Consider the following 27,421-nt stretch of genomic DNA (forward strand, 5'->3'; position numbering starts at 1 on the left):
TTGCTGCCTGGGAACTGCTTGCTGAGCACACAGCTCAACAGTTCGTGGAAAGGAGGCCTAAAGCTACGTACACACATACGACAACGAACGTTCGTTGTGAACGTCGAACAAACTTTTAATTGACGAAAAAACGACCTAAGTAAAGTTAGCTTTTAAAGGTGTGTAACGATCTGATTGTTAGAACAAACGTTACGTCACGTAAAGCAAATATTGCGCTTGCGCATAAAAATGAAAATTTCCATAGAGAACTAGCAAAATGCGCATGTCAAGCCTAGTACGAACGACCGTTTTCCAGCAATGTACTACTTTTGCAAACGATCGTTGTTGGAAAAAATCTGCCAAGCTAGATCATTCATTTTTAACGATCTAGCTCGTCCGTCGTTAGACTTAATGGTCGTTGGCTGCTTTTTTTAACCACTTGCCGACCGCACACTCATAACGTGCGTCGGCAAAGTGGCAGCTGCAGGACCAGCGACGCAGTATTGCGTCGCCAGCTGCAGCCTAATTAATCAGGAAGCAGCCGCTCGTACGAGCGGCTGCTTCCTGTCAAATCACGGCGGGGGGCTCCGTGAATAGCCTGCGGGCCGCCGATGGCGGCTCGCAGGCTAGATGTAAACACAAGCGGAAATAATCCGCTTTGTTTACATTTGTACGGCGCTGCTGCGCAGCAGCGCCGTAAGGCAGATCGGCGATCCCCGGCCAATCAGCGGCCGGGGATCGCCGCCATGTGACAGGGGACGTCCTGTCACTGGCTGCACAGGACGGATAGCCGTCCTGTGCAGCCCCGATCACCGGGGGAGGCAGCAGGTAGGAGAGGGAGGGGGGGAATTTCGCCGCGGAGGGGGGCTTTGAGGTGCCCCCCCCGCCACCCACAGCAGGCAGGAGAGATCAGACCCCCCCCAGCACATCATCCCCATAGGGGGGAAAAAAGGGGGGCAATCTGATCTCCCTGCCTGCACCCTGATCTGTGCTGGGGGCTGCAGAGCCCACCCAGCACAGATCAATCAAACCAGCGCTGGTCCTTAAGGGGGTGTAAAGGGTGGGTCCTCAAGTGGTTAAAGGGAAGGTTCAGGAAGGGGGGTTAAAAAATAAAAGTTAATTTCCACTTACCTGGGGCTTCCTCCAGCCCGTGGCAGGCAGGAGGTGCCCTCGCCGCCGCTCCGCAGGCTTCCGGTGGCCGACCCGACCTGTCCAGGCCGGCTGCCAGGTCGGGCTCTTCTGCGCTCCAAGGCCCGGCACTTTTGTGTCCCACGCCGGCGCGCTGACGTCATCGTAGTTCTGCGCCTGCGCAGTACAGCCCGGCGGACGTCCGATGACGTCAGCGCGTGGGACGCAGAAGTGCCGGGCATTGGAGCGCAGAAGAGCCCGACCTGGCAGCCGGCCTGGCCAGGTCGGGTCAGCCACCGGAGACCACCGGGAGCCTGCGGAGCGGCGGCGAGGGCACCTCCTGCCTGCCACGGGCTGGAGGAAGCCCCAGGTAAGTGGAAATTGATTTTTATTTTTTAGCCACCCTCCCTGAACCTTCCCTTTAAAACAATCGTCGTTTTAAATGATCGGGGAACAATCGTTTCAAACGACTATAGTCGCACGTTTGTACGCACCTTAAAGAGGAACTCCAACTTTACTGTTGGCAGGTGATGTAGTTGCTGCATGCAAAAGTAATGATAAAAATCCCGCTGCACCAGATGGTAGGGTGAAGTGAAAAAATCTTTATTCTGTTACTCCATGTCAGCGTTACAGATAAAAGCTCACGCGTATCGGAGCAAAAGATGGCTCCTTAATCATAGCTATGATTAAGGAGCCATCTTTTGCTCCGATACGCGTGAGCTTTTATCTGTAACGCTGACATGGAGTAACAGAATAAAGATTTTTTCACCCTACCATCTGGTGCAGCGGGATTTTTATCATTACTTTTGGATGATTTGGCCTTGAACTTCCCTGCTCCCATTTGGGACTATACGTGAGTGTAGCAGTCTCTTTTTTCTATGTACTGTTGTAGTTGCTGCATGGTTTTTGGCAGTTGGAAACAGCTGTAAACAGCTATTTCCCACAAAAGTTCGAACTTTTCTTGTGGGAGAGGTTTCACCACAATATCAGTCATACAGCGCCCCCTGATGGTCTGTTTGTGAAAAGGAATAGATTTCTCATGTAAAAGGGGGTATCAGCTACTGATTGGGATAAAGTTCAAATTTTGGTCGGAATTTCTCTTTAAAGGGATACTGTAGGGGGGTCGGGAGAAAATGAGCTGAATTTACCCGCGGCTTCTAATGGCCCCCCGCAGACATCCTGTGTTGGCGCAGCCACTCACCGATGCTCCGGCCCCGCCTCCAGTTCACTTCTGGAATTTTTAACTTTAAAGTCAGAAAACCACTGCGCCTGCACGCCCGTGTCCTCGCTCCCGCTGATGTCACCAGGAGTGTACTGTGCAGACACAGACCATACTGGGCCTGCGCTGTGCGCTCTTGATGACATCAGCAGGATCGAGGACACGGCAACACAGGCGCAGGGGTTTTCAGACTTCAAAGTCTGAAATTCCAGAAGTGAAGCGCGCCGGAGCATCGGTGAGTGGCGGCGCCAACACAGGATGTCTGCGGGGGACCGTTAGAAGCCCCGGGTAAGTTCAACTCATTTCCCCCTGACCCCCCTACAGTATCCCTTTAAGACTGTACCAGAACGTTACAAGGGGCTAATCAATGAATCAGAGGGCTTGCTTGATTCATTCATCTGCTACAGGTTTCAATCAGTTGGCAGCTCTGGAGTCAGAGTAGCTTCTGCAAAGCTCCAGTTCCTATGAAGCCAGAACATATTAAACGGGATGGTCAATGAGATGCAAATAATTTTGAAGCGATGCAGTATTATGCAAATTCTGTATGCAGCTTGAAAATGGGCCAATCAAATTTTACTTCAGCAAGATTTGATTGGTTCATGTTCAAGCTGCATAAAATTGCATACAAAATTTGCATAATCCTGCATAAACTCAAAATTAATTCATTAACCATCCATCCCTACTTATGAATGATATAAGAGGGAATAAAGATGTAATTCTGGGTGTTTGAAAGGTTACAATCCGGGTTACTCATTATTAACGCCCATTTTTTTTTGTTCAGAGTGCCTGGCTACTCTGGAGTCACCTATAGCAACTGAATATAAAGAGGTGAGTTAGCGACAAGCTTACGCCTGGTACACACATCCAATTTTGATTGACTGACCAATCTTTTCCCACCTCCATGCAGCATGAGGCCCAACATTTTGAATACTATGAACAGATCTTGTAGGTAAGCTCTCACAGTACTTGGAGGTGTTGAAATTGGCCATTAAAAATTGTATGTGTGTAACAGGCTTTACAGCAGTCTTCCTACTTCAGAAAACAGGGTGGTGTCCAGTTTTCTTTCAGCCAATCACAGGACAGGTGTGTTACCATTGCATATGATGCTCAGTGAGCTCACCTGTAATCTTATTACTCTTGCCAACCTCATATTTTTGAGGGAGAAATGTGTTACCTATGGCAAATCAGTAGATTAGTCATCAGAATTTAAAGAGAGATCATATGTTGTACAAAAAAAGGTGCCCCTGGTGGGATGCTTACCTTAGGTGAGGGAAGCCTCTGGATCCTAATGAGGCTTCCCCCATCCTCCGCAATAGCCCAGATCAAGCGCTGGGGCCCCCCGGACAGCTATAGACGGCAATGTTTACCTTCAGGGCTCCAGCGCAGGCATAGTAGCAGTTTCCCCCTCGGGCTCCGGCAGAAATAGCCCAGCCTGATCGGGTTCGCCCTTCTGTCCAGGCGTCACCCGCACTGGATCCAAAAGGTAAATATTGCCGTCTGCAGCCGTCCGGGGGTCCCAGCACTGGATCGGGGCCACCACAGAAGACCGGGAAGCCTCATTAGGATCCAGAGACTTCCCCCTACTGAAGTATCTCCCCAGGGGTTCATTTTTTTTTATAACAGATTCTCTTTAATTACAATCAGTGCATATCTAATGCTAGGTACACACCATACAATTTTCTGTTCGCTTTTTTTCCATGTTGTAGGTAACTCTAACAGCAGAATCTATCTGGCAGGTAAATCTAAGAGAAAATCTAACAGAAAATGGTATGGTGTGTACCTAGCATTATAAAGGAGTAGTTGGGGGTATACTTCCGGCTGGCAGCACATGTATGCCTGCAAAAGCGCATCATTTTCCTGCCATGTGCATTTCTGCGTATTTTCCTGCGTTCTCGGTTTCACTTGTGACACGTTCTCACCTGTTATCAATAAGACACTGAGAATAGAATCAGTCGATATTTGGAATTTATTGAATACTGGAAGATTAAGCAGAATTTCCTGTTACTTCAGTCAGGTGTCAGTCACTGATTAGCAAATGACAGCATTTTCCATTGTTGTATAACCCTTCTTTTACTTTTCTTAATAATTTCTTTCAGCCAAAAAATAAAAAAGGCATTCATATCTTTGTAACAATTCATATAGAATATAAAAGACAAAACAGCTTTATTGACGTCACGACTGGGACACGAAATTGTAACAATTTACAAGGTACGTTCACACACCATCGTGGGGTCTTTATCACCCAGAATAATCAAGTTTATCGTCTTAAATTAGTATTTATATACTCTGAAAATTACTTTTTTGTTTCTTTTACAATATCTTTGTACAAAAGTGGGGTATTCTAATGCAGGGATGAGGGGAATGTGCAAGGGGTTAAATCTCTGATGATAGATAACTAGTTATCAAGCTTGAAAATTGTGCTTTTTTTGTACACTGATGAGCAATAATTTACACAGCTCCCAATAGGGATTCAGGTCTCTATTAGGATGCAAAATGATATATGTAATATACATACCCCTAGCTTAAACCTAATACAAACTATACTCTGTGCTGCTGGAGGACTCTGCTCCTTCCTCTCTCTAACCCTCCTCTCCTGATATACTCTGTGCTGCTGGAGGACTCTGCTCCTTCCTCTATCTGACCCTTCTCTCCCAATATACTCTGTTCTGCTGGAGGACTCTGCTCCTTCCTCTATCTAACCCTCCTCTCCTGATATACTCTGTGCTGCTGGAGGACTCTGCTCCCTCCTCTCCTGATATACTTTGTGCTGCTGGAGGACTCTGTTCCTTTCTCTCTAATATACTATGTGCTGCTGGAGGACTCTGCTTCTTCCTCTAACTCTCCTCTCCTGATATAATCTGTGCTGCTGGAGGACTCTGCTTCTTCCTCTATCTAACGCTCCTCTCCTGATATAGGGCCAGTGCACACCAAAACACTGGTTTTTGGAGCGTTTTTGAGTAGTAGATTTTTTATTTTGTTACAGTAAAGCTGTAACTGAACAGCTTCTGTAACAAAAACGCTTGGACAATCGCTTTGATCTAGAGTTTTTCAGAGCGGTTTTCCACTTTTCTATACTTTACATTGAGGCAGAATGGCCTCAGAAATCAGCAAAAATGCGCCAGGACCCTAGTTTACGTTTGGGGGAAAAAAAAAACCTCTCTGCATAAGCCCACTGAAATACATTAGCCATGCAGTTTTCAGCCAGCAAGCCTTTTAAAAACCGCTCAGAACCGCTCTTGGTGTGCACCAGCCCATAGATAGTGGGAAGAGTGGAGTCCTCCAGCAGAACAGACTATCTATGGGCTGGTGCACACCAAGAGCGGTTCTGAGCGGTTTTTAAAAGGCTTGCAGGCTGAAAACCGCATGGCTAATGTATTTCAGTGGGCTGGTGCAGAGAGGTTTGTTTTTTCCCCAAACGTAAACTAGGGTTCTGGCGCATTTTTGCTAATTTCTGAGGCCATTCTGCCTCAATTTAAAGTATAGAAAAGTGGAAAACCGCTCTGAAAAACTCTTAGATCAAAGCGATTTTCCAAGCGTTTTTGTTACAGAAGCTGTTCAGTTACAGCTCTACTGCAACAAAATAAAAAATCTACTACTCAAAAACGCTCCAAAAACCAATAGGCATGATTAAAAAAAATCGCTCCAAATATGCCTAGAATCGCTCTGAAAAACTGTTGCAGATATGCTAGGGGCTTTTGGTGTGCACTGGCCCTATATTAGGAGAGGAGAGTTAGATAGAGGAAGGAGCAGAGTCCTCCAGCAGCACAGAGTATATCAGGAGAGGAGTTAGTCTATGCTGCTGGAGGACTCCACTCTTCCCACTAACTCTACTCTCCTGATATACTCTGTGCTGCTGGAGGACTCTGCTTCTTCACCTACCTATTCCTCCTCTCTGTGCTGCTGGAGAACTCCTTTCCTAATGCCATAGCTTTGAGTAGCATCATATTCAGCTGTGTATTTCCCACCATTAAAACTCACAAACATTCCAGTACTCTAATATAAAATCACTACAGTAATTATAATTGCATCCTTTTCTTTCAGTAAAAATTGGTCAGATAGAAGTGAATATAAAATGAAGAAGAGACACAACAGTAATCGTAGCCCAGCACAACACATACAGAACACAATCACAGGGAAATCATGATGTAATGATTGAGTAGACTGTTTACTCTGCCCAGTTATAACTTTCACAGCGCCCAACCCAGTCACTGCACCAAGCCCAGTCACTGCACCAAGCCCAGTCACTGCACCAAGCCCAGTCACTAGGCCCAACCCAGTCACTGCACCAAGCCCAGTCACTAGGCCCAACCCAGTCACTAGGCCCAACTCAGTCACTAGGCCCAACTCAGTCACTAGGCCCAACTCAGTCACAGCGCCCAACCCAGTCACTGCACCAAGCCCAGTCACTGCGCCCAACCCAGTCACTGCGCCCAACCCAGTCACTAGGCCCAACTCAGTCACAGCGCCCAACCCAGTCACTGCGCCCAACCCAGTCACTAGGCCCAACTCAGTCACAGCGCCCAACCCAGTCACTGCACCAAGCCCAGTCACTGCGCCCAACCCAGTCACTGCGCCCAACCCAGTCACTAGGCCCAACTCAGTCACAGCGCCCAACCCAGTCACTGCACCAAGCCCAGTCACTGCACCAAGCCCAGTCACTAGGCCCAACCCAGTCACTAGGCCCAACCCAGTCACTAGGCCCAACTCAGTCACTAGGCCCAACTCAGTCACAGCGCCCAACCCAGTCACAGCGCCCAACCCAGTCACTGCACCAAGCCCAGTCACTGCGCCCAACCCAGTCACTGCGCCCAACCCAGTCACTAGGCCCAACTCAGTCACAGCGCCCAACCCAGTCACTGCACCAAGCCCAGTCACTGCGCCCAACCCAGTCACTGCGCCCAACCCAGTCACTAGGCCCAACTCAGTCACAGCGCCCAACCCAGTCACTGCACCAAGCCCAGTCACTGCACCAAGCCCAGTCACTAGGCCCAACCCAGTCACTGCACCAAGCCCAGTCACTAGGCCCAACTCAGTCACAGCGCCCAACCCAGTCACTGCACCAAGCCCAGTCACTGCGCCCAACCCAGTCACTGCGCCCAACCCAGTCACTAGGCCCAACTCAGTCACAGCGCCCAACCCAGTCACTGCGCCCAACCCAGTCACTAGGCCCAACTCAGTCACAGCGCCCAACCCAGTCACTGCACCAAGCCCAGTCACTGCGCCCAACCCAGTCACTGCGCCCAACCCAGTCACTAGGCCCAACTCAGTCACAGCGCCCAACCCAGTCACTGCACCAAGCCCAGTCACTGCACCAAGCCCAGTCACTAGGCCCAACCCAGTCACTAGGCCCAACCCAGTCACTAGGCCCAACTCAGTCACTAGGCCCAACTCAGTCACAGCGCCCAACCCAGTCACAGCGCCCAACCCAGTCACTGCACCAAGCCCAGTCACTGCGCCCAACCCAGTCACTGCGCCCAACCCAGTCACTAGGCCCAACTCAGTCACAGCGCCCAACCCAGTCACTGCACCAAGCCCAGTCACTGCGCCCAACCCAGTCACTAGGCCCAACTCAGTCACAGCGCCCAACCCAGTCACTGCACCAAGCCCAGTCACTGCACCAAGCCCAGTCACTAGGCCCAACCCAGTCACTGCACCAAGCCCAGTCACTAGGCCCAACTCAGTCACAGCGCCCAACCCAGTCACTGCACCAAGCCCAACCCAGTCACTAGGCCCAACTCAGTCACAGCGCCCAACCCAGTCACTGCACCAAGCCCAGTCACTGCACCAAGCCCAGTCACTAGGCCCAACCCAGTCACTGCACCAAGCCCAGTCACTAGGCCCAACCCAGTCACTAGGCCCAACTCAGTCACAGCGCCCAACCCAGTCACTGCACCAAGCCCAGTCACTGCGCCCAACCCAGTCACTGCGCCCAACCCAGTCACTGCGCCCAACCCAGTCACTGCGCCCAACCCAGTCACTGCGCCCAACCCAATCACTGCGCCCAACCCAATCACTGCGCCCAACCCAATCACTGCGCCCAACCCAATCACTGCGCCCAACCCAGTCACTGCGCCAAGCCTAGTCACTGTGCCGAACCCAGTCACTGCGCCCAACCCAATCACTGCGCCCAACCCAGTCACTGCGCCCAACCCAGTCACTGCGCCCAACCCAGTCACTGCACCCAACCCAGTCACTGCACCAAGCCCAGTCACTAGGCCCAACCCAGTCACTAGGCCCAACCCAGTCACTAGGCCCAACTCAGTCACTAGGCCCAACTCAGTCACAGCGCCCAACCCAGTCACAGCGCCCAACCCAGTCACTGCACCAAGCCCAGTCACTGCGCCCAACCCAATCACTGCACCCAACCCAATCACTGCACCCAACCCAGTCACTGCGCCCAACCCAGTCACTGCGCCAAGCCAGTCACTGCGCCCAACCCAGTCACTGCGCCCAACCCAGTCACTGCGCCCAACCCAGTCACTGCGCCAAGCCTAGTCACTGCGCCCAACCCAGTCACTGCACCAAGCCACTGCTTGGAATGGAGCCAACGAGATGCAGTACCTGATGACTTTGATTGGTACTTTTAAAATGAACATGACATTTGCATACATTTGAAATTCTTGCCAACTCCTTGGCCATCTGTAAATACCGTTAAACTGGGATGTACAAAACTGTTTTACCCTCATGCAATCCTGTCAGAAATCAGGAATGGAATGAAAATGTTATCCAATGCTTTAGGAATGTTTGGAAGATTGCATTGAAACATTGACAGGAAGGAGGAGACCCGCCGATTGCATCTGAACATGTATGGACACGTTTGCCAAATGTTTTTCAGGACAAAGAACCTTAAAATTGCATCAGTTTCGAAATTATAAGTATTTCATTTAGCAATCTTTATGTACCTTATTTGCAAATATATGCAGCTTGCTACTGGGCCATAGGGATGGTCAATGAGATGCAAATAAATTCAAGTTAATGCAGGATTATGCAAATGTATGAACATTTATACAGCTTGAAAATGAACTAATCAAATTTTACCTCAGCAGGATCTGATTGGTTCATTTTCATGTTCAAGCTATTTGCATCTTAGTGACCATCCCTACTGGACTTGTCAAAAGCGAAAGCTACTCTGCACTGATTGGTGCACTGCGCTGGGTAAATTTGCATCAGCTGAATTGTCAGCATCTGATTGGCTGTCTCAAGCTGGAGTGTGTTCTATCATTCAAAGGAAACAAAACAATATTTTCACAACCTTCTTAAGTACTGTATAACAAGTAACTAATACATATTGACTGGGATGTCCTAATGTGGAGCATTTACAAGATGGTAGAAATATGGTCCAAATTACAACGCTAAGGTATAGATAAAAGATCGTGTTAGGCAACAGGTTTCTACTCCGGTAAAACAAGCACGTTAACCGGGTCCTACGCTTTACAACCATGATTGCACAGCCTTAAAGCTTAATAGATCAATTTCCAGTCAGTAACTGTCTGTTACAATCTGGCCACTACCACAGTGTACGACTATCGTTATTCCGTCTTATAAAACACAACAGATAGACTACACTCTGTACAATCTTTCCTCTCATTTGTAGCATGAGGGCCTACCTGGTCTTTTCAAACAGGATTGCACAGTGTATGGCAAAGGGTTTGTACAGTCCTTTGTATGTACAAGTATTTTGTTTGACACATATCAACATGATATGAACATTATATAAAGCTGAACCCAGATAGATGGATTTCGAAACGATCTTTTTAAAGACCGATCTTAAAAATATTCTTTTGATCAGATTGTTTGGAAATCTATCCATGTATGGCCAGTATAGAGTGAGCCGCTCGTCTTGCAGGCATTGGACTGTGTCACTGTCTCGGCTGATTGGCTCAGGAGTTTGCATAGGTGTTTCTGATACAGCGAATACGCCAACAAGGACGACAGGTGCTCTTGCATGCTGCACACTGGTTAGCTGCACGGTCATGCTAATCCCCCTCTTGGGCCATCCTACAACATTCAGCCCTGACTCCACCCGACTGCCTGCTAGCAAGTTCAACAGTTTAAAGGACAATTAAAGTGAGGGATATGGAGGCTGCCATATTTATTTCCTTTTAGGCTGCTTACACACTAAGACATTACAGGCGCACATTAGTGCAGCCTGTAACGCTCCTCCAACGCACAGCAATGTAACACAAGTGGGCTGTTCACACAGCCCACGTTGCGTTACATGTAACGCTGCACGTTCTGCCGAAAGTGCAGCATGCTACGGCGTTACAGCGGATTAAGACGCGTTAGACTGTTTGCACATGCTCAGTAATGTTGGGGAGGAGCGGAGAGCAGCCAGGCACATGGCTAATTAATATTCACTGCACGTTGTGACGTGCAGTGTTAACTACCTGGTGCGGCCGCGCTCTGCAGCGATTGGCCGGCCAGACCACGTAATGCCGCATGCGTCCAAGAGTACGCATCACGGACGCCAGAGTGAGCTGCACAACGCGGCTCACTCTGACGTCCGCATTGAAGAGCACCAGGCCTTGAGTTAGGTGCACGTTATGCGACCTTAACGTAGCACCTAACGCAACGTCTTGGTGCGCAAGTAGCCTTAAACAATACCAGTTGCCTGGCAGCCCTGTTGATCTATTTGCCAGCAGTGGTGTCTGGCTAACACCAGAAACAAGCATGCAACTATTCTTGTCAGATCTGACAATGTCAGAAACACCTGATCTGCTGCATGCTTGTTCAGGGTCTATGGCTAAAGGTATTAGAGGCAGAGGATGAACAGGACAGCCAGGCAACTTGTATTGTTTAGAAGGAAATAAATATGGCAGTCTCCATATACCTCTAGGTACAGTTGTCCTTTAACTGCAAAGCATGTTGGGACATGTAGTTGTTTCACCACACCTGGAATGACACAAATGCTGAGAGACTGCTGAAGGTCTGTGCTATGCCCCATGTCTCCAGCTTGTGCTATTTGTAGTAGGAAATAAAAAAAAAAAATTAAAAGCCGAGTATGATTTAAGTTAAGTGAAACTTTGTTGCTTCCCACTAAATATACTATGGTGTGCTTTTGTTATAGGTATACTGTAATCTAAGTTTAAGGTCTTGTTAATCAGAATGTACTGGAGCTCTGAATGTCCCAAGCCTTGTCGATGTGACAGACGGCAAGAAACCGCTAACAGGAAGTGCATGCGATTCTAGCCGCTTTAAGACCCGCTGATCACACTTGTGTAACGAGGAAGGATGAAATTCTCCTCACAGGTAAATTGGCATCACCCAAAAAGGGGTACCCGGGGAAGCAAATAACTGATAAACGCTGGCCTAGAGGAGCTGAGATCCAGTCATGGGCAGGAGTGATCGGATCATCTGGTCTGGCCTGGATCCTTAAAACAAAATCTGTCTGCTGGCTGTCAGTGGCAACATTTTGCAGCTTTCATCTGGGTCACATCAGAGAGGCAGGAGGGGTTGCTGAAAAGTGAGCAAGTTAGAGTTTGTGCTATTTCATGCAGCACTTACAGTAAGAATGTATCTCTAATAAATCCAGGACTGGTATCACTGTGGGTGCAACAACTGACTGCAGTCACACAGCTGACCACTAAGTCATCTTTTAGCAATCCTTGCCATATTTTGATATGACCCAGATAAAGTGTGCACACTATGCCCACCTAAAAGAAGACATTTTTAAAAGCATCTAGTCCAGGGCTGCTGGCCTCCAGACATAGTGAATCAGTGACACAGCGTCCCTAAGCTGCTGAAATACCAGTAGCAGTGCAGTGTTCTCCCCAGAATTTTTTTCCAGCCAGGTGGCATGAGAAAGTAGCCGGGTGGGTGAGATGAGAGAATGCAGGGCCAGGGCTTCCGTGAGCAATTATGATTACAGAATAGGAGGAGGTGAGCTAATGACAGCCGGGTGCTCATCAAAACTAGCCGGGTGGAGCACCGGGCTAAAAGAGCCTGGGGAGAACACTGCAGTGTATAATCAGTTTATTCCTTTCCTTGCAGCTTGAGAGAAATGCGGAGTTCTTCCTCAGTGCCCTGCCTACCACCTTCAGAAAGGATGTGCCTGCGTCCATTATGCAGGAGCAGAGCAGGGAGGAGCAACACTAGATGTCAAGAGGAGGGGTGAGTTGTTGTTACTATAAGAAGGCTGCAGTCTGTCCATAACAGGGGGGGGGGGGGGGGGGGGTGCTGCAGGGTGATTCTGGGGTGCTAGTGTACTTTAGGGTACTCGGCAGGAAAACTTATAGGCAAATTCTACTGATGTGATTGGGTGGACTGCACCCTCTCGGACTGCTAGGTTTCACATAGGTTGTAGTAAACTCTGCCCACACTATTTGGCCAATCACAATGCTTTGTGCTTTAGAGAGTGCTGTGATTGGAGAACGGTTTCCTATGAGGTTTCCTGCTGGGCCCCTTAAAGTAGACAAGATGGATAGTCAGGGAAAAAGAGAGATGGCCAGGGAAATGCTCATTTTAGAGACTTGCATGCATACTTCATGCAAATTATATACAGCTTGGAATTGTGAAAAGGAAACCTACTTCCTGCCTAATTTGATTGCCTCAATCCCAAGCTACATACAATTTACATTATGATTTTAAAGTAGGAAAAATGAGTCACTCTAGTGGCTGCACACCAAGTCGGGTCATCCCTATTCCTGTAAAGTCAGCTTCACCAGATGGGGTTCTGCTGAGCTCCGATGCATCCCTCAGCTCAGATGGACAGTAGCTGCCACCATGTAGGCGCCTCATGGTCCCTGTGTTGGTGATGAGGCTGTGGAAGGATATCCATTCCAGACAGTCCAGTCTGCACCAGGGATCGGTGAGGATTGAAGGAAGCCCTGTCTGGGGAATCTAGCCTTGCAGCAATTCTGGTGAGGCAGCTTAGTATGCAGCATTGTGAACAGTTTGTAAGGGACCTTAAAGCCCATGTAAACCTTAAAAAAACTGAATATCTAGTGCATACTAGTTTAGCAATGCCCTGTAACTTTCTTCTCGAGCAGCATCAACCTCCATTTGCATTTTTTTTCTGTTGCATTTATTTGCATTCCACTTTTTCTAAATACAGTCAGTTCTATTTTCCTGCATTTGAAGCTCTTTCCTGACTGTTAAAGGACAACTGAAGTGAGAAGAATATGGAGGCTGCCATATGTATTTCCTTTTAAACAATGCCAGGCAAGTCCTGCTGATCTATGTGGCTGCAGTAGTGTCTGAGTAACACCAGAAACAAGCATGTAGCTAATCTTGTCAGATCTGACAATAATGTCAGAAACACCTGATCTGTTCAGGGTCTTTGGCTAAAAGTATTAGAGGCAGAGGTTCAGCAGGATAGCCAAGAAACTAGTATTGCTTAAAGGGAAGGTTCAGGGAGGGTGGGTAAAAAATAATAAAAATCAATTTCCACTTACCTGGGGCTTCCTCCAGCCCGTGGCAGGCAGGAGGTGCCCTCGCCGCCGCTCCGCAGGCTCTCGGTGGTCTCCGGTGGCCGACCCGACCTGGCCAGGCCGGCTGCCAGGTCGGGCTCTTCTGCGCTCCAAGGCCCGGCACTTCTGCGTCCCACGCCGGCGCGCTGACGTCATCGGACGTCCTCCAGGCTGTACTGCGCAGGCTCAGTAGTTCTGCGCCTGCGCAGTACAGCCCGGCGGACGTCCGATGACGTCAGCGCGCCGGCGTGGGACGCAGAAGTGCCGGGCCTTGGAGCGCAGAAGAGCCCGACCTCGCGAGCCGGCCTGGCCAGGTCGGGTCGGCCAACGGAGACCACCGGGAGCCTGCGGAGCGGCGGTGAGGGCACCTCCTGCCTGCCACGGGCTGGAGGAAGCCCCAGGTAAGTGGAAATTGATTTTTATTTTTTACCCACCCTCCCTGAACCTTCCCTTTAAAAGGAAATACATATGTCAGCCTCCATATCCCTCTCACTTCAGAGGGATTGGAATAAGAATTTAGAATTTGGCTGGGTAGGTGAAACCTAGGCCTAGTTGTGTTTGTGTCTGCTGCAATCCACATTCTCACAATACTGCTTGCAGTAATAATATAACTGACCCTGGTTGGTGCACATCTGTCAGGCTACATTCACAGAGGTGCAGTGCGGTGTAACAGCTGATCTGTAACATGGCTTGCAGCACCTATGCGATGTTCCCAGTGCGGTATAGCGGCGTGCAACATCATAATGCAATAAAACCATGTTTAACAGTCACAGTGAAGCATACTTTTCAGTGACTGTCTCCTTTACTGTATGTGAGGCAACGCGTGAATAACGTTTGGTGACGGTTTTGTTCTTGCTGTCACAGGGAACGCACTGCCCACTGTGAGCGCAGCCTCTTACTCCATAGGGTTTCTTGTGGTGGCTGGTCACAAACCTGGTATCTCTGACTCCTCACAATATCCACAAACCAGTCATAGCATTAGAATTGCCAGTAATGACAATTATCTGTGGTCAATTAAAAACAACTTAATCGAGTCAAGGCCTTTCATTTGCTTTGGCCCCCAAAGACTGACGCAAGGTGAAGGGCGTTTCAGTATATGGAATAACCATAAAGGTACTTCCAGCTGCCCTGTGGTACCTGCAATAAAGCAACAGGATTGGCTCTAGAAATGCTGCCAACTCTAAAATTTTCATTTGAAACAGCCAAAAGTATATCTGAAAAAGCAGCCAAAAGCCAACAAGTAGCTGAGAAGCCATCAGACATGACTGCAGGAGAGAACGTTAGTTTTAGGCAAGGTGTTGGACTGATTCTTCATTTGCAGTGGTCAGCCTTGACTGCCATTCTGAATGCAGGCAGAGCTGAGCAGAGCTCCCCTTTACATCAGGGTCTACATTAGGATAAGAGCACCTTGTGATGATAATTAAGTATAAGGTTTATTATATTTATCTGCAATGAATGATATGGGCAAAATGGTTGGGTGTTCTACTGAGCATCATTCCCAGTAGGTCAAACCTTAGCAGCACCAACAGCCAATGAGAGTCCAGGAAGCCCTGAGCCGCCATCTGCATTCACAGTTCCAAACACGAACAAGTCCCCAGTGATGATTTGGTGACGAGGCAGTGACTGACGCTTTGAGTAATTTACAGGAATATACAAGATCCGAGCCGCGGCTGTGGATGGTGGTCCGGTAACCGGGAGGGCTCTGCGGAGGTGGTCTGCAGGTAAAGTCTATATGTCCATGTTCATGGGCCTGATGTCCCCAGTCTTGTGATCTTTCACCCACAGTTCCCTGTCTTTGGCCGGATCCACTTTCTGCAGCAGCTGGTCCACGGGTTCCACCGTCTGTGGAGAGAAGAGGAGTCACACTTCAAGTAGCTGCACCACCTGCATGGCTCACACTGGTGAAACACCAAACTGCCTAGCGAGTCAATCAGAGAAAGGGCCTTTTTCCACTACCCTCTGTATTCTCAAAATATAGGCTTTTGAGTTTTCCGTTGAACTTGATATAATATACATATGCAATGAGCGCTCCCAGCACTGATACACTGCGATTGGAGGAGAGCCATGGATGACATTACTTTGGGAGAAAGGAATGGAAGGGGAAATAGACTTATTGTATGTTATGGACCTTAACCACTTGAGGACCACAGTCTTTTCGCCCCTTAAGAACCAGAGCCTTTTTTTCCATTCAGCCCACTGCAGCTTTCACGGTTTACTGCTCGGTCATACAACCTACCACCTAAATGAATTTGACCTCCTTTTCTTGTCACTAATACAGCTTTCTTTTGGTGCTATTTGATTGCTGCTGCGAGTTTTACTTTTTATTATATTCATCAAAAAAGACATGAATTTTGTCAAAAAAATGATTTTTTTTTTACTTTCTGTGCTGACATTTTTCAAATAAAGTAAAATTTCTGTATACATTTTTGTCCAAATTTATTGTGCTACATGTCTTTGATAAAAAAAAAAATCCATTCAGTGTATATTTATTGATTTGGGTAAAAGTTATAGCGTTTACAATCTATGGTGCCAAAAGTGAATTTTCCCATTTTGAAGCATCTCCGACTTTTCTGAGCACCTGTCATGTTTCATGAGGTGCTAGAATTCCAGGATAGTATAAATACACCCCCCCCCCCCCCCCCACGACCCCATTTTGGAAAGAAGACATCCCAAAGTATTCACTGAGAGGCATGATGATTTTATTTTTTGTCACAAGTTAGCGGAAAATGACACTTTGAAGAAATGGAGACTTTTTTTTTTTGTCACAAACTTGTGACAAAAAAAAATGAAACCTGCCACGGACTCACTATGCTCCTCTCTGAATACCTTGAAGTGTCTACTTTCCAAAACGGGGTCATTTGTGGGGTGTTTACTGTCCTGGCATTTTGGGGGGTGCCTAATTGTAAGCACCCCTGTAAAGCCTAAAGGTGCTCATTGGACTTTGGGCCCCTTAGCGCAGTTAGGCTGCAAAAAAAGTGCCACACGTGGTATTGCCGTACTCAGGAGAAGTAGTATAATGGGTTTTGGGGTGTATTTTTACACATACCCATGCTGGGTGGGAAAAATATCTCTGTAAATGGACAATTTTGTGTAAAAAAAAAAAATCAAAAAATTGTCATTTACAGAGATATTTCTTCCACCCAGCATGGGTATGTATAAAAATACACCCCAAAACACATTATACTTGGCAATGCACTTTTTTGCACCCTAACTGTGCTAAGGGGCCCAAAGTCCAATGAGTACCTTTAGGATTTCACAGGTCGTTTTGAGACATTTGGGTTCAAGACTACTACTCACAGTTTAGGGCCCCTAAAATGCCAGGGCAGTATAGGAACCCCACAAATGACCCCATTTTAGAAAGAAGACACCCCAAGGTATTATGTTAGGAGTATGGTGAGTTCATAGAAGATTTTTTTTTTTTTTTGTCTCAAGTTAGCGGAAATTGACACTTTGTGGAAAAAAAAACAATAAAAATCAATTTCCACTAACTTGTGACAAAAAATAAAATCTTCTATGAACTCGTCATACACCTAACAGAATACCTTGGGGTGTCTTCTTTCTAAAATGGGGTCACTTGTGGTGTTCCTATACTGCCCTGGCATTTTAGGGGCCCTAAACCGTGAGTAGTAGTCTTGAACCCAAATGTCTCAATAGACCTGTGAAATCCTAAAGGTACTCATTGGACTTTAGGCCCCTTAGCGCAGTTAGACTGCAAAAAAGTGCCACATACGTGGTACTGCCATGCTCAGAAGAAGTAGTATAATGTGTTTTGTGGTGTATTTTTACACATACCCATGCTGGGTGGGAAAATTATCTCTGGAAATGACAATTTTTTTGATTTTTTTTTTTTTTTTACACACAATTGTCCATTTACAGAGAGATTTCTCCCACCCAGCATGGGTATGTGTAAAAATACACCCCAAAACACATTATTCTACTTCTCCTGAGTACGGCAATACCACATGTGTGACACTTTTTTGCAGCCTAGGTGCGCTAAGGGGCCCAACGTCCTATTCACAGATCATTTTGAGGCATTTGTTTTCTAGACTACTCACGGTTTAGGGCCCCTAAAATGCCAGGGCAGTATAGGAACCCCATTTTAGAAAGAAGACACCCCAAGGTATTCCGTTAGGTGTATGGTGAGTTCATAGAAAATTTTATTTTTTGTCACAAGTTAGTGAAAAATGACACTTTGTAAAAAAAACAATAAAAATCAATTTCCGCTAAGTGTCATTTTTCACTAACTTGTGACAAAAAATAAAATTTTCTATGAACTCACCATACACCTAACGGAATACCTTGGGGTGTCTTCTTTCTAAAATGGGGTCACTTGTGGGGTTCCTATACTGCCCTGGCATTTTACGGGCCCAAAACCGTGAGTAGTCTGGAAACCAAATGTCTCAAAATGACTGTTCAGGGGTATAAGCATCTGCAAATTTTGATGACAGGTGGTCTATGAGGGGGCGAATTTTGTGGAACCGGTCATAAGCAGGGTGGCCTTTTAGATGACAGGTTGTATTGGGCCTGATCTGATGGATAGGAGTGCTAGGGGGGTGAAAGGAGGTGATTGATGGGTGTCTCAGGGGGTGGTTAGAGGGGAAAATAGATGCAATCAATGCACTGGGGAGGTGATCGGAAGGGGGTCTGAGGGGAAATGAGGGTTTGGCTGAGTGATCAGGAGCCCACACGGGGCAAATTAGGGCCTGATCTGATGGGTAGGTGTGCTAGGGGGTGACAGGTGGTGATTGATGGGTGTCTCAAGGTGTGATTAGAGGGGGGAATAGATGCAAGCAATGCACTGGTGAGGTGATCAGGGCTGGGGTCTGAGGGTGTGGGCGGGTAATTGGGTGCCATAGGGGTCTAATCTGATGGGTAGCAGTGACAGGGGGTGATTGATGGGTAATTAGTGGGTGTTTAGAGGAGAGAAAAGATGTAAACAATGCACTTGGGAGGTGATCTGATGTTGGGTCTGCAGGCGATCTGATGGTGTGGGTGATCAGATTGCCCGCAAGGGGCAGGTTAGGGGCTGATTGATGGGTGGCAGTGACAGGGGGGATAGATGCATACAGTACACAGGGGGGGGGGGGGTCTGGGGAGAATCTGAGGGGTGGGGGGTGATCAGGAGTACCCAGGGGGCAGTTTAGGGAATAAAAAAAAAATAGAATTGACAGATAGTGACAGGGAGTGATTGATGGGTGATTGGGTGCAAACAGTGGTCTGGGGGGTGGGCAGGGGGGGAGATCAGTGTGCTTGGGTGCAGACTAGGGGGGCTGCAGCCTGCCCTCCTCGGACACTGGGACCACCTGGGCAGGAGACAGCCTGTATAATAGGCTTTGTATACATTACAAAGCCTATTATACACTTTGTCAGCGGCGATAGGGCAGCTAGTAACCCGCCAGCGCTTCTGAACGGCTAGGGGGGGGGGGGGGGTGAGGGGGGCGGAGCCTGGCGGCTGATCGCGTCACGAATGACGCGATTGCCACACAGCCACGCCTGATGCCGCCGATGGGCGTATTGCGGTCGTTTGGGCCCAGCCCTTGCTGCCGCCCATCAGCCGGGGGCGGTCCTCAAGTGGTTAAATGCATTTTAAGAAGACCTCTGTGATTCTGGTATGGCTCTATAGAGTAGAAGGATCAGTGGCGAAAAAAATATCTGCTTGATTGCTTAGATTTTCTTGTAACTACCGGTAATGTACAAAACACTGACTGGCTATTGCCTGAGATGGAGAGTTTATCACTCTCAATAACAATTGTCCCACTTATAGTCAGATCAGTGTGGAATAAATTAATGTCATCCATGTTTGGCTTTGTGTATTTGTAGAATTGGAGCGTATTCACCAGGGGTCTGACAATCCAGGACACCTGTTATGGGGAAGTATTTGTGCCATGACAGGTCCTGGGGCATTTCCCTTGTGCCACACGTGTTTATCCATATAGAAAGCGTGACACATGTGAAAGCTTTAAGGACCTGTCCTGCATTCCCTGACCTAATAATAATACACTTATCACTTTAAAAGGACAACTGTAGTGAGAGCGATATGGAGGCTGCATGATGCATTTCCTTTTAAACTATACCAGTTGCCTGGCAGCCCTGCTGATGTATTTGGCTGCAGTAGTGTCTGAATCACACCTGAAACAAGCATGCAGTTGTCAGATCTGACAATGTCAGAAACGCCTGATCTGCTGCATGCTTGGTGAAAGTCGCAGCAAAAAACAAATACTTATCTAGGTAGAAGGAAGTTTCTAGATCTGTGCAGGGCAGACTGCATTCCTCTCCCTCCCTGCAGATTTGCAAACGGCATTAACGAGAGAGTTAATTCGCTTAATCTGAACTTTTAGCGTCAGGTCTCCATGGCTACAGTGGAGTCATGTGACACGCCGTCTGTGGCCATGGAGACCCGACACTGAAAGCGGCGATTAGGTTAGTTAACCCTCTCGTTAACGCACACAACTCTTGATGAAGGGAAGGAAGAGAGGAATCTGGCCATGCAGCGGCAGGCCGGATATCGCCCCGGCCTGGATACCGCCCTAGGGCCATAGTTTGCCCAGCGCCACTCTAGATCTTCCAGAAGCTTCCCTGTCTTCTTCACCCCTTCACCACTGCCTGGGAACATTGCAGCCAGGCTCCTCTTCATGCACGAGCCATACTGTCACTGCTCAAGAACGGCTGCGTCAGGGGTCGCTCATGGTGGAATGGATCTGGCTTACTGCACAGCCACGCTCGCACGGGCGCAGCTCAGCCACACTCGGACGTGCGCAGCACTGCCACGCTCGCAGAGGCATAGCACAAGTGCAGCACAGCCACGCTTGCGGAGGCACAGCACAGCCATGCTCCCAATGGTATCGCACAGCCATGCTCCCACGGGCGCAGCATAGTCACGCTTGCACAGGCGCAGCACAGCCAAGCTCGCAGGGGCGCAGCACAGCCACGCTCACAGCCAGGATAACATATTCAACAAGCTCTTGCTAGATATGTTCCGGGGGCACGGGAAAGACTGAACAACCAGATGCTTTCCTTTACCTAGGTAAGTATCATTTTTTTGTTTCAGTGCCTTGGGTACACTTTAAATTCACTTTGAAAATGATTCCAAATAAACCTAAAACTAAATAAGACAAATTCACAAAGCAGTTGGGTTGATTTGTGTAAATTATAAATGTTGCCTAAGGAAATAAACATTTCCATAGTGTTGCTCTCCTTGCAGCGGCGCACTTATATCCACACAGACATAAAACCTCTACTATCTGGCTGGATTTTATTTAGAAGATTGAGGTGTCGGGGTTCCTGTGAAGCACATGTACCCTCTCTGCATATGAACACGTGTATTCAGCCATGTACAGCGAAGTTGCCGTGTGCAGGAAGGATTATGCAGTATATAATAGATATGAGTATAGCACAGAGTAACAGTGGCTACTATAAATCCTGTAGGTGACAGTAATTGAAATATAATGTACTATTGACCAGGGGCTGGTTATAAGACATGATGAGCACAGTTAGATGCAGTGTTTCCCCAAAACTGTGCAAACCCATGAGAAAGAAGCCTTGTCTAGAGACATGCTAATAACATATCATACTTCACATCCAGATATGAAGCAAAATATAATAATTTTATTTAGGACTTATCTAAAAACATCAACAATTTAAAACCGCCTTCTTAACCCCTTGAGGACTACAGTCTTGGACCAGGCACTTTTTTTCCACTCAGACCACTGCAGCTTTCACGGTTTATTGCTCGCTCATACAACCTACCACCTAAATGAATTTTGGCTCCTTTTCTTGTCACTAATAAAGCTTTCTTTTGGTGCTATTTGATTGCTCCTGCGATTTTTACTTTTTATTATATTCATCAAAAAAGACATGAATTTTGGCAAAAAAATGATTTTTTTAACTTTCTGTGCTGACAATTTTCAAATAAAGTAAAATTTCTGTATACATGCAGCGCGAAAAATGTGGACAAACATGTTTTTGATTAAAAAAAACCCATTCAGTGTATATTTATTGGTTTGGGTAAAAGTTATAGCGTTTACAAACTATGGTGCAAAAAGTGAATTTTCCCATTTTCAAGCATCTCTGACTTTTCTGACCCCCTGTCATGTTTCATGAGGGGCTAGAATTCCAGGATAGTATAAATACCCCCCAAATGACCCCATTTTGGAAAGAAGACATCCCAAAGTATTCACTGAGAGGCATAGTGAGTTCATAGAAGATATTATTTTTTGTCACAAGTAAGCGGAAAATGACACTTTGTGACAAAAAAAAGAAAAAAAAAAAGAATCCATTTCTTCTAACTTGCGACAAAAAAAAATGAAATCTGCCACGGACTCACCATGCCCCTCTCTGAATACCTTGAAGTGTCTACTTTCCAAAATGGGGTCATTTGTGGGGTGTGTTTACTGTCCTCGCATTTTGGGGGGTGCTAATTTGCAAGCACCCCTGTAAAGCCTAAAAGTGCTCATTGGACTTTGGGCCCCTTAGCGCAGTTAGGCTGCAAAAAAGTGCCACACATGTGGTATTGCCGTACTCAAGAGAAGTAGTAGAATGTGTTTTGGGGTGTATTTTTACACATACCCATGCTGGGTGGGAGAAATATCTCTGTAAATGACAAATTTTTCATTTTTTTTACACACAATTGTCCATTTACAGAGTTATTTCTCCCACCCAGCATGGGTATGTGTAAAAATACACCCCAAAACACATTGTACTACTTTTCCCGAGTACGGCGATACCACATGTGTGGCACTTTTTTGCACCCTAACTGCGTTAAAGGGCCCAAAGTCCAATGAGTACCTTTAGGATTTCACAAGTCATTTTGCGGAATTTGATTTCCAGACTACTCCTCACGGTTTAGGGCCCCTAAAATGCCAGGGCAGTATAGGAACCCCACAAATGACCCCATTTTAGAAAGAAGACACCCCAAGGTATTCCGTTAGGAGTATGGTGAGTTCATAGAAGATTTTATTTTTTGTCAAAAGTTAGCGGAAAATTGATTTTTATTGTTTTTTTCACAAAGTGTCATTTTCCACTAACTTGTGACAAAAAATAAAATCTTCTATGAACTCACCATACTCCTAACGGAATACCTTGAGGTGTCTTCTTTCTAAAATGGGGTCATTTGTGGGGTTCCTATACTGCCCTGGCATTTTAGGGGCCCTAAACCGTGAGGAGTAGTCTGGAAATCAAATTCCGCAAAATGACCTGTGAAATCCTAAAGGTACTCATTGGACTTTGGGCCCTTTAGCGCAGTTAGGGTGCAAAAAAGTGCCACACATGTGGTATCGCCGTACTCGGGAGAAGTAGTACAATGTGTTTTGGGGTGTATTTTTACACATACCCATGCTGGGTGGGAGAAATAACTCTGTAAATGGACAATTGTGTGTAAAAAAATCAAAAGATTGTCATTTACAGAGGTATTTCTCCCACCCAGCATGGGTATGTGTAAAAATACACCCCAAAACACATTGTACTACTTCTCCCGAGTATGGCAATACCACATGTGTGGCACTTTTTTGCACCCTAACTGCGCTAAAGGGCCCAAAGTCCAATGAGTACCTTTAGGATTTCACAGGTCATTTTGCGAAATTTGATTTCCAGACTACTCCTCACGGTTTAGGGCCCCTAAAATGCCAGTTCAGTATAGGAACCCCACAAATGACCCCATTTTAGAAAGAAGACACCCCAAGGTATTCCGTTAGGAGTATGGTGAGTTCATAGAAGATTTTATTTTTTGTCACAAGTTAGTGGAAAATGACACTTTGTGAAAAAAACAATAAAAATCAATTTTCCGCTAACTTTTGACAAAAAATAATATCTTCTATGAACTCACCATACTCCTAACGGAATACCTTTGGGTGTCTTCTTTCTAGAATGGGGTCATTTGTGGGGTTACTATACTGCCCTGGCATTTTAGGGGCCCTAAACCGTGAGGAGTAGTCTTGAAACCAAATGTCGCAAAATGACCTGTGAAATCCTAAAGGTATTGGACTTTGGGCCCCTTAGCGTACTTAGGGTGTAAAAAAGTGCCACACGTGGTACCGCCGTACTCAGGAGAAGTAGTATAATGTGTTTTGGGGTGTATTTTTACACATACCCATGCTAAGTGGGAGAAATATCTCTGTAAATGACAATTGTTTGATTTGTTTTACACACAATTGACCATTTACATAGAAATTTCTCCCACCCAGCATGGGTATGTGTAAAAATACACCCCAAAACACATTATACTACTTTTCCTGAGTACGGCGGTACCACATGTGTGACACTTTTTTGCAGCCTAGGTGCGCTAAGGGGCCCAACGTCCTATTCACGGGTCATTTTGAGGCATTTGTTTTCTAGACTACTCCTCGCGGTTTAGGGCCCCTAAAATGCCAGGGCAGTATAGGAACCCCACAAGTGACCCCATTTTAGAAAGAAGACACCCCAAGGTATTCCGTTAGGTGTATGGCGAGTTCATAGAAGATTTTATTTTTTGTCACAAGTTAGTGAAAAATGACACTTTGTGAAAAAAAACCAATAAAAAATCAATTTCCGCTAACTTTTGACAAAAAATAAAATCTTCTATGAACTCGTCATACACCTAACAGAATACCTTGGGGTGTCTTTTTTTCTAAAATGGGGTCACTTGTGGGGTTCCTATACCGCCCTGGCATTTTACGGGCCCAAAACCGTGAGTAGTCTGGAAACCAAATGTCTCAAAATGACTGTTCAGGGGTATAAGCATCTGCAAATTTTGATGACAGGTGGTCTATGAGGGGGCGAATTTTGTGGAACCGGTCATAAGCAGGGTGGCCTTTTAGATGACAGGTTGTATTGGGCCTGATCTGATGGATAGGAGTGCTAGGGGGGTGACAGGAGGTGATTGATGGGTGTCTCAGGGGGTGGTTAGAGGGGGGAATAGATGCAAGCAATGCACTGGCGAGGTGATCAGGGCTGGGGTCTGAGGGCATTCTGAGGGTGTGGGCGGGTGATTGAGTGCCCTAGGGGCAGATAGGGGTCTAATCTGATAGGTAGCAGTGACAGGGGGTGATTGATGGGTAATTAGTGGGTGTTTAGGGTAGAGAACAGATGTGAACACTGCACTTGGGAGGTGATCGGACGTCGGATCTGCGGGCGATCTATTGGTGTGGGTGGGTGTTCAGTTTGCCCGCAAGGGGCAGGTTAGGGGCTGATTGATGGGTGGCAGTGACAGGGGGTGATTGATGGGTGATTGACAGGTGATCAGTGGGTTATTACAGGGAAGGACAGATGTAAATAATGCCCTGGCGAATTGATAAGGGGGGGTCTGAGGGCAATCTGAGCGTGTAGGCGGGTGATTGGGTGCCCGCAAGGGGCAGATTAGGGTCTGATCTGATGGGTAACAGTGACAGGTGGTGATAGGGGGTGATTGATGGGTGATTTTAGAGGAGAGAATAGATGGAAACACTGCGCTTGGGTGGTGATCTGATGTCGGATCTGCGGGCGATCTATTGGTGTGGGTGGGTGATCAGTTTGCCCGCAAGGGGCAGGTTAGGGGCTGATTGTTGGGTGGCAGTGACAGGGGGTGATTGATGGGTGATAGGTGATTGGCAGGTGATTGACAGGTGATCAGTGGGTTATTACAGGGAAGAACAGATGTAATTAATGCACTGGCGAATTGATAAGGGGGGGTCAGAGGGCAATCTGAGCGTGTTGGCGGGTGATTGGGTGCCCGCAAGGGGCAGATTAGGGTCTGATCTGATAGGTAAAAGTGACAGGTGGTGATAGGGGGTGATTGATGGGTAATTAGTGGGTGTTTAGAGGAGAGAATAGATGTAAACAATGGATTTGGGAGGTGATCTGATGTCGGATCTGCGGGCGATCTATTGGTGTGGGTGGGTGATCAGATTGCCCGCAAGGGGCAGGTTAGGGGCTGATTGATGGGTGGCAGTGACAGGGGGTGATTGATGGGTGATTGACGGGTGATTGACAGGTTATCAGGGAAGATAGATGCATACAGTACACAGGGGGGGGGGGGGTCTGGGGAGAATCTGAGGGGTGGGGGGGGTGATCAGGAGGGGGCAGGGGGGGATATAAAAAAAAATAGCGTTGACAGATAGTGACAGGGAGTGATTGATGGGTTATTAGGGGGGTGATTGGGTGCAAACAGGGGTCTGGGGGGTGGGCAGGGGGGGGTCTGAGGGGTGCTGTGGGCGGGGGGGGGCAGATCAGTGTGTTTGGGTGCAGACTAGGGTGGCTGCAGCCTGCCCTGGTGGTCCCTCGGACACTGGGACCACCAGGGCAGGAGGCAGCCTGTATAATACACTTTGTATACATTACAAAGTGTATTATACACTTTGTATGCGGCGATCGCGGGGTTAACATCCCGCCGGCGCTTCCGTATGGCCGGCGGGATGTTACGGCGGGTGGGCGGAGCCAGTTGCCGGGGGAAGCGCGCGTCATCAATGACGCGATCGCTCCCCCGGCATGCCTAAAGGACGCGCCGCCTGAAGGCGTATTGCGGTCCTTTAGGCATCCACTTTGCCGCCGCCCATGGGCTGTGGGCGGTCGGCAAGTGGTTAAAGATAACAATCGGTTTAACCACTTAAGGACCGAGGTGATAGAGATCTACGCCCTGTTTTGATGGGCTCCTGGCTGGCAGGGCGTAGATCTCTATCACCGGCGCCGCCGCTCCCCGCCGCGATCGCGCGCACCGAACCGGCTGCACTTAGCTGTCTTATGACAGCTAAGGCTTCCGGGTATCGGCAGGAGCCGTCACTGATTGGCTCCCTGCCGTGTGATCGCTGTGAGCCAATCACAGCGATCACCCTCCGAAAGGCAACATAGTTGCCGTTCCGCCTCCCTCTCCCTGTCACTGTGGATCTTGTGTGACAGGGAGAGACGCACAGCCTGCAGCCGTGACAGGCTGTGCGATTTGAGTGTAAAAATAGATCTATCTATATATATATATAGATCTATCTATATATATATATAGATCTATCTATATATATATATATATATAGATCTATCTATATATATATAGATATATATATATATATAGATCTATCTATATATATATATATATATATATATAGATCTATCTATATATATATATATATATCTACCTAGGGGCGGCAGCAAAGTAGAGCCCGCAACGACCGCAATACGCCGATCGGCGGCGGCTCGTTGCGGACTAGCTGGCCGGGGATTGCACGCTGGATGTGCCCACCCGCGACGTCAACCCGCCAGCCAATTAGCAGCGGCGGCGGGTTGTTAACCCCCGATCTGCCGCATGTAAAGCGGATAATACGCTTTGTAATGTATACAAAGCGTATTATACAGGCTGCCTCCTGCCCTGGTGGTCCCAGTGATTGAGGGACCACCAGGGCAGGTTGCAGCCCTCCTATTAAGTACCCAAGCACACTGATCCTGCCCCCTGATCGCCCACTGCACCCATCAGACCCCCCCTGCCCACCCCTCAGACACCTGTTTGCACCCAATCACCCCCCTAATCACCCATTAATCACTCCCTGTCACTATCTCAACGCTATTTTTTAGATTAGGTCCTAAACTGCCCCCTGGGGGCTCCTGAACACCCCCCCCCCCCCCACACACACACACACACACACCCTCATATCCTCCCTAGAACCTGTCACTGCTACCCATCAGATCAGGCCCTAATATGCCCCCTGCGGGCTTCTGATCACCCGGCCAAACCCTCACCCGCCCCACCGCAGTG

At 47.6% G+C, this 27,421-nt stretch overlaps 1 protein-coding gene and 1 long non-coding RNA gene across 5 annotated transcripts in view; one reads left to right on the plus strand and one right to left on the minus strand.

Moving 5' to 3' along the window:
• Positions 1-4,286: 4,286 nt before the first annotated feature.
• Positions 4,287-16,087, plus strand: LOC137542191 (uncharacterized). Its single transcript, XR_011025376.1, has 4 exons — positions 4,287-4,534; positions 11,394-11,575; positions 12,317-12,436; positions 15,520-16,087. It is a non-coding gene; the product is annotated as an uncharacterized lncRNA (long non-coding RNA).
• GAS7 (growth arrest specific 7) overlaps positions 14,193-27,421 on the minus strand; it is a 489,292-nt gene continuing 476,063 nt past the window's right edge. For all 4 annotated transcript variants that reach the window (XM_068263919.1, XM_068263920.1, XM_068263921.1 and 1 more), the window contains one exon: positions 14,193-15,576. In XM_068263919.1, coding sequence (XP_068120020.1) covers positions 15,463-15,576 — 114 coding nt within the window. In that variant the 3' untranslated portion in view covers positions 14,193-15,462. The remainder of the gene's footprint in view (positions 15,577-27,421) is intronic.

The sequence above is a fragment of the Hyperolius riggenbachi genome, chromosome 12, assembly GCF_040937935.1.
Source record: "Hyperolius riggenbachi isolate aHypRig1 chromosome 12, aHypRig1.pri, whole genome shotgun sequence".
NCBI lineage: Eukaryota > Metazoa > Chordata > Amphibia > Anura > Hyperoliidae > Hyperolius > Hyperolius riggenbachi.